General features: G+C 31.3%; 1 protein-coding gene across 2 annotated transcripts; it reads right to left on the reverse strand.

The window, feature by feature from the left end:
* Positions 1-1423: 1423 nt before the first annotated feature.
* Positions 1424-6763, reverse strand: LOC114262880 (GDSL esterase/lipase At2g03980). 2 transcript variants are annotated; one of them, XM_082896641.1, is made up of 8 exons: positions 5952-6759; positions 5258-5410; positions 3555-3788; positions 3056-3198; positions 2784-2960; positions 2629-2682; positions 1933-2185; positions 1424-1840 (listed from the first exon to the last, which is right to left on the reverse strand). In XM_082896641.1, the coding sequence occupies exons 1-8, from the start codon at positions 6007-6009 to the stop codon at positions 1650-1652; spliced, it is 1263 nt and encodes a 420-aa protein (XP_082752767.1). In that variant the 5' UTR covers positions 6010-6759; the 3' UTR covers positions 1424-1649. The 2 variants fall into 2 exon arrangements, with proteins under 2 accessions (XP_082752767.1, XP_082752768.1); XM_082896642.1 differs by lacking the exon at positions 2629-2682 and having other exon boundaries at positions 5952-6763.
* Between the last annotated feature and the right edge of the window lie 821 nt (positions 6764-7584).

Here is a 7584-nt window from a genome sequence, read left to right on the forward strand (position 1 = left end):
ATTATGGAGTTATAGTTATTGGAAATGGTATAAGGGAAAAATAGAAATGAAATAGGAAATATTTTGGGAATTGGTTAATAATCTTTTTAAATAATGTTTCTTAAATGTGTTTGTTTCACAAAGATCTATGGTGTTTTGAAATTATAAAATGTCATCCTACGATATGGTATCACCCTGCATGCATGATCATTTCTATCTGTATGTTAGTTATTGATTTATAACTATGAGATTCCTACTAGGCATTAGTGCTCACCTCTTGTTGTTTTACCTTTTTACAGGAAGAAAGTTTGGATTCCTTGATTGAAGAGTTAAGAAGTCCATGTGTCTTTTATATGTAATTTCATTATAGATGTGATGGATCATGTATTTGTATTTTATTCATTTATAGCTTCACAGTAGGAGATTGGCATGTATTGTTATCATTGTAATGTTCATTGAGAGAGAGAAAACATATATCATTGTATTTCTATTACTCAAGAGAAATGGATGTTTAAAGAAAAAAAATCGACCTAATTTTAAGGCTTTGGTAATGTTTTCGATTAATTAAAATTGGAGCATGACAATTATATTGTTTAATTTAGTAAATTCATTTAGGCATTTATAGCCATGACTCTGTGCCAATCTAATTGGGGTGAGTAAGGTCCACTATGATGCTATTAGCATTGCTTTTGTCAATCTTTATTGACGTAAGATGCATAGATTTATCCTTGGTTCTAATTCAGTAAAGTTTTTTTTTGCAAATTAAAAAAAAATTAAAAATTGATAATTAGAAAGTAGAAATAAAAAACACTGCTCTTCTAGGTTCTATATAATCAGACTTTTTCAATTTATTTAACTTATTTCTGCCTAAAAAGTTATAACAAAAAACAATACCAAATAATTGGGTACAAATTTCTAAATTAAAATAAGTTATAATCAACTCCTATAAATTGTGACAAACAAACCCTTTGAATCACATGGATGGAAGACTTGGTATTGAGATTATCTTGAAAAAAGAAAAACCTATTTTGCGCTCCTCTTGTCCTACCTAATTTGGTGCAGTACTTTAAATAGAATGATACGTCCTTCACCATTAATTTTTTTTATTCATCACCATTCGTTTTCATCCACAATTCCTTTATATAAAAATAATTTAATATTAAAATATTATCGTATAATAATGTATTTATACAAAAAATACACAAATCTTATAAGGTTAATAGTTAGTTGGTGGCCAAAAAACCCTCAAGGCCTACCCAATACTTGTAGAGAATACTACATATAAATAGATTTTTTAATATTATTTTCTTATTATTAGACACAATGAGTTTATGTGAGTTTCATTAACTCTGTGTTTAGAAATTAAAAAAACAATAAATTTATTTGTATATAGCATTATTTTTTTGATTAGTAAATCCAATTATCCATCTTACTCATCCATAGGAAATTATATATACTCTATGAAGCAGAAAACCAAACACATCTGTAAATAATTTTTTCTAAAAACTACATAATGGTAATTGCCCCAAAAGATAAATGGTATAGAAAAGATAAGAACTGTTCACAACCCTAGAAAAATACTAAACATTTCACCATTCAATTAATTGTTGTCCCCATAACTTCAACAAAAAAGAGAGCGTCTTTTTCATCCAAACACTTCATAAACATGTTTATTCAATAACTCTGCAGATTGTTGCATTGGCGCATAATAGAGCGAATTCAAGATTGGCCACTTGGCCGGTATGTGCACCATCAAAGAAGAGATATTCATCTCTGTTGCTACACGGAGTGGCGTTGGGGGGGCACTCTAATTCCCCATTTACATCCTGTCCGCAACATGGGTGTTTTACATCTTTAAACCCTACAACAACAGAAGAAAAACATAAAGAAACTGTGTTCATTTTTCTGACTCCAAAACCGTAACAAATTAAATATATAAATAAATTATATTACCAAATTCTTGAGGGTGGTAGACCATATGATTAAGAAGACCATAGCTATCTGCCAAGACAAAGGTAATACCACTGTAATCATAATGAGTCCAAGTTTTAAGCCACTTAGGAAGCCCATAGTTGTATGGCATGATAAGATTGTTCATGTCTTCATTGCACTCCCCAGAAATAGTCTTGTATCTAAGAGATGGCAAACACCCAAGAGGACCTATGTTGTTCACGATGAATTGTCTGGCTCCGATCTCATATAATATCTGCCAAAAAAAATTTTTGAAGAAGGGATTTAATTTGTTTGGGAACAAATAAATAAAAAGGTGACATCTTTTTTCGAGTATTTTTACTTTTAGCAACTTTTTTTTTTTTTTTTAATGTAAATTATGTCAATGTAGACGAATTTAAAAAGTAAAACATTTTTGAAAAATTCCAAATAAAGATTAAAATGCCAAGATAAGCTTAAAAACTCGCTTTTAACTTTTATGAATTGCTTTCAATTTTTTTTCTTTTTAATTTTTGGATTCGTCTCATTTGAGTAGAATCAGAAGCCTAAATATTTTTGAAAAATTTTAAAACAAGTTCACATGAAAATAAGTCAACAAAAAATATTTCAAAAAATAAAATAAAATAATTCCAAACACCCTACACACATTGTAAACAGTAGTCTTAGATAGATCGATCGCTCTAATAGAAGATTACTTACGTCTAAGTAGATCTTCAACTCAAAGATGAGAGAGATTGCAAACTCATTAGGGTCCTGCAAATAAATGAAATTCTAGTCGTTAAGACTCCTTACAGTAATAGTACAGAAGAAGAAAAAAAGAAAAGAAGAAGAAGAAAGGAGGAAAGATTGAGGACCTTTGTGTTTGATTTAGGATAAGTGAAAAAGTAGTCATTGGCTCCCATGGAAATGAAAAAGATAGATTTGGCAAGATACTGTTTGCGAGCATCAGGGTCTGGAATCAAATATGGCAAGTCTTCTTGTACAGTCTCCTTAAAGAAGTCGATCTGTTGTTCTAAATTGAAGCATTCTCTCTGAGAAAAGAAAAGAAAATGAACCAAAATACGTCACGGATTAAAAAGGAGTGGAAAGAAAAGAAAAAAAAATACATATATTTTTTTTCATTCACCTTGTGGGGTCTGGTGGTGTTAAAGATACCACATCCAGAAGACCCATAATTGATCCCAGCCATGGCGATGGTAGTTCTTTTTCTGTCACTCTCTGTCAAGTTGTGGTAAGCAGGACGCGGTGGCACATCTACAAGAGAGAAAGCTGCAAAGAAACCATAATAATAAGATCAACAAATGTAGGGATAATCAAGAAAAAACTATAATCAGAGGATACAGTACTAGTACTAAAGTTACCTTTTGCTTTTTTGGGTTTGGCAAAAGGAAATTTTATTAACTGGAATTGTAAAAATATAGCCAGATAATGAAGAGGGAGAGAAAGAACCACCCAAAAAAAAAAAAAACCTCAACAGAAAGACACCAATATTTGGCAAGGTTCCAACAGAAACAAACGCTTATGAAAAATCACACCTAAAACACCAATACACAATAACCTTCACAGCAAAAACAAAACTCAAGGAAACTTGAAAATAATGTTAGGTAGGTAAGTAAGTAAGGTACCCATGAAATCAGCGGCAGAGCGACCGATGGATTGATTGTTGTAGTAGTAAGTAAGTAAGGTACCCATGAAATCAGCGGCAGTTAATCCATTTGTAAAGCGGCCGGTGGATTGATTGTTGTAGTCGACACCATAAGGGTAAAAGTTTGCCGTGATACCCCTTTCAATCTTGTTGTTGTTTCCTGCGTCAACAGTTGAATCTCCGAACACAAACAACGCAGGAAACGACGCGGATGCTTGAGTCATGAACGGAAGAGAAGAAGAGGAAGAAGAAAGCAAAAGTAAAACAAGAATTAGTGTACCCGTGATGAATATGGGTGGTTTTTTGCCAGAAGAGATGGTCTGTATGTATGTATTTATAGATAAATTCTAACATTCTATACCCGCTCGACGACTGACTATTAAAAGAGATTTTAAAACAAAAAAACAAAAAAAATTAATGAGATAGACATACAAGAGCAGAGTTGATAAAAGAAGTCTGGTATGTAATATACACCATAACACCGTATGTAACTTTACAAAAAATTACGTAAATTTTCATGAACTTATATAAGTGATCTTACAAATCACAAATTTGTGAAATTTCTGAATGACAAACTGAAATTTCTCTAATAATATTATTGAGGAAGCTTAACTAATAAGAAAAATCATATTGGATCCCTCTTACTACCAGAAATTAGAGAGTAATGTTTCACTAATTTTTCCATATAGTAAATATTGATTTTTACTACTTTAAAATAAAATTAAAAAAATAAAATAAAATAAAATAGTAAAAGGTCCCACTGATTGATTTTATGCCATATAAAGTGCCTTGGAAGGTGTTGACTAGTTTTGCCTTCCATAATAAATTTAATTCGATATGTAATCTTAGTTTTTTAAAATATTTCCTACTATTTTTTATGTTAATTTTAACCCTATATATTTCATTTACAACTATTGACATATTCCAACAGATTTTACAACTGATTGGGTAATCTTTTTATTTTTTTTATAGAAAAAATGAAACTATTATTGGTAAAACAAAAAGTGAATATCTACACTATATATTAACCAAAAGTGATCATTTGGGAACTCCAATATTTTTAACTAAATATCTAAATTTTTCAGTTGAAAATTATTTTTTTTTTAAAAAGGCTACTGACTAACCCATCAAACCAATAATTATAAAAAAAATATTAATTATCTCATTAGTTTTGATTTTTAAAATAAAAAACAAAAAATTCCTTTCTTGATTTTCCTAAATCTATTCTCTCTAAAAAAAATTTAAAAGGAAAATTTAAGATATCTCCAAAAAATTAATTTAAAACTTTTAATTTTACGATTTTTGAAAATTGAGAAATATACATATAACAAAACATTACAACTATAGATAATGGTTTCCATATATTCTTACAGATTTTACAATCGATTTGGTCAGCGTAAGCTTTTCCTCTTTTTTTTCAATTTTTTTTTATATGGAAAATGAAATCTTTACTGGCATTAGGTCCAATTTAAAAAGAGTATAGCCAGATAATGAAAAGGGAGAGAAAGAACCACCCAAAAAAAAAATCTCAACAGAAAGACACCAATATTTGGCAAGGTTACAACAGAAACAAACACTCATGAAAAATAACACCTAAAACACCAATACACAATAACCTTCACAGCAAAAACAAAACTCAAGGAAACTTGAAAATAATGTTAGGTAAGTAACTAAGTAAGGTACCCATGAAATCGGCAGTTAATCCATTTGTAAAGCGGCCGGCGTATTGATTGTTGTAGTCGACACCATAAGGGTAAAAATGTTCCGTGATACAACTTTCAATCTTGTTGTTTCCTGCGTCAACAATTGAATCTCCGAACACAAACAACGCGGATGCTTGAGTCATGAACGGAAGAGAACAAGAAGAAGAAGAAAGCAAAAGTAAAAAAAGAATTAGTGTACCCACAATGAATACGGGTGGTTTTTTACTAGAAGAGATGGTCTGTATGTATGTATGTATTTATAGATAAATTCTAACATTCCAGCTAGACGACTGACTGTTAAAAGAGTCTTTAAAAGAAAAATAAATAAAATTAATGAGATGACATGCAAGGGCAGAGCTGATAGAAGAAGTCATTGTCAAGAATATACTGTAATTCTGATATGTAAAAGTGAATGAGAGATCATTTAAAGCGCTATACTGCTAATTGATACTTGCAGGGGATCAAGATAGGTATATAGGGGTGTTTAATCGCTTGGTTGCTTCTCAGTTTTCTTAGAACACAGAGCAGCTGGACTAGTGATTAGTGACTAATTAGGTGTTTCAGCACCACTATGTACTGAGAAAAATTATTCAACAAATTAAATTTATAGACCACATTCATTATGGAGTAATTCATATTCCACAAATTTATGAGAGAGACAGAGAGAGACTAACCAGACACAGACACAAGGAGGATGGCAAAGAAAAGCGTCTTTAAAAAAACCTTCTCCATAGCCTTTGAAACAAGTTGGGCAGTGCAGTGGAATAACTTGCACTTTAGTATTGGGAGAGACTTGGCTCCAAGCAAATATATATAGAGATTGAGTGGGTGTTTGGCTCCAAGTCAAATTTTTCACGAATAATTTATTTTTTAGCAACTTTTCAAATATAGCAACAATTTTTCTTTAGCAACTTTTCAAATATGGCAATAATTTTTCAGTTTCTAAAAAAAAAAAGTTACTAAAAAAGTCAATCTCAAACAATGATTAATATAATTCTATAAGCACAAATTGTATATACATGGTCAGTCCCGCTAGGTCATGTCGTCTTGGCTTCTTTTTTCTTTTTTTCTTTTTTTTCTTCTTCCTTTCCATGACTCGCAAAGGAAGAAGGAAGAAGAAAGAAGAAAGAAGAATAGAGGAGAGGAAAGAGATAGAGGAGAAGCCAAATCCATGAAACAAATCAAACCCACAAATCCATGAAACACACACATATATACAGATCTGGAAAATCAACATGAAACACACACACACACATGCATATAGAAAAAGAGAAGAGGAGAAGAGAGAGGGCGGCGACGGAGGTGGTGTAGCGGCGTCAGTGGTGGTCGCAGCAGTGACGGAAGAGGAGCAGGAGGAGGAGGCGGCGACGGAGACGGAGACGGAGACGGAGACGGCGATGGCGACGGCGATGGCGATGGCGATGGCGATGGCCACGGCGACGTCGACGGCGTGAGAAGATCGGCTCCCCTTTCTTCTCTTTCCCTTTCTTCACTCTCTTACTCCCTTCCTCTGTTTGACAGGTAAAAGAGAGAAAAAAGAAATAAATTAAAAAAAATCAAAACCACGTCGTTTTGAATTCGGGCTCGGAAACTTCTTCTGCGTGACTGATAAAACGAGAGAAAAAAAAAAATTTCAAAATCGCATCGTTTTGAATTCGGGCCATTCAAATCTTACAAATTTCGAGCTTTGAAATATTTTTTTAATATAAATTTTATACAAAATAAATTGGATAAATTATACTGTCATATTCTAAAATTTGATCTAATTATATTTCACTCTTGAAGTACTTAAAGTTATTACCACATTTTCAATATGAGTATGATGAATATGAATATGTGATAGATTCCACTGTCTTAGTATTTTATTATTATGAATATGATGTATGTGATAGATTGCATGTCTTAGTATTTTATTTATTTGATTAAATCATTTTCAATATTTACAATTTTATTATTTTTTATTTTATTAAAATTCAAGAATTTATTCAACTGGATTAGATAATTTATTTTAAAATTAATTGATTATTCCACTGTCTTAGAATTTGTTCGACCTTATTTTTCCTTATCTATATTCCAATAGATTCAAGCACGTATGAATAATTAAAATCAGTACAACCTATTTTGGGAAGTGAGTTAAAAGCCACTTCTCAGTTTTTAACTCACTTTCCTTTTTCACAAAAAAGTTAAAAAAAAAAAAAAAAAACTTTTAACCACCTTCCCAAAACACTCTTACATCACTATGAGAAACTATCAACGAGGTTTAACTCGAAATTTTAATAGGATGTTTCTTATTTTTGAATGTTATTT

Source organism: Camellia sinensis, chromosome 12 (genome assembly GCF_055761805.1).
Source record: "Camellia sinensis isolate YWXY chromosome 12, ASM5576180v1, whole genome shotgun sequence".
NCBI lineage: Eukaryota > Viridiplantae > Streptophyta > Magnoliopsida > Ericales > Theaceae > Camellia > Camellia sinensis.

Coding starts and splice junctions, on each gene's coding strand:
- LOC114262880 (XM_082896641.1), bottom strand. CDS start 6,009: ATGGAGAAGGTTTTTTTAAAGACGCTTTTCTTTGCCATCCTCCTTGTG. Junction 2,186..2,628: donor AGTTGAAGATCTACTTAGAC/GTAAGTAATCTT, acceptor TTTTTTTGGCAG/ATATTATATGAGATCGGAGC. Junction 1,841..1,932: donor CTACCACCCTCAAGAATTTG/GTAATATAATTT, acceptor CTGTTGTTGTAG/GGTTTAAAGATGTAAAACAC.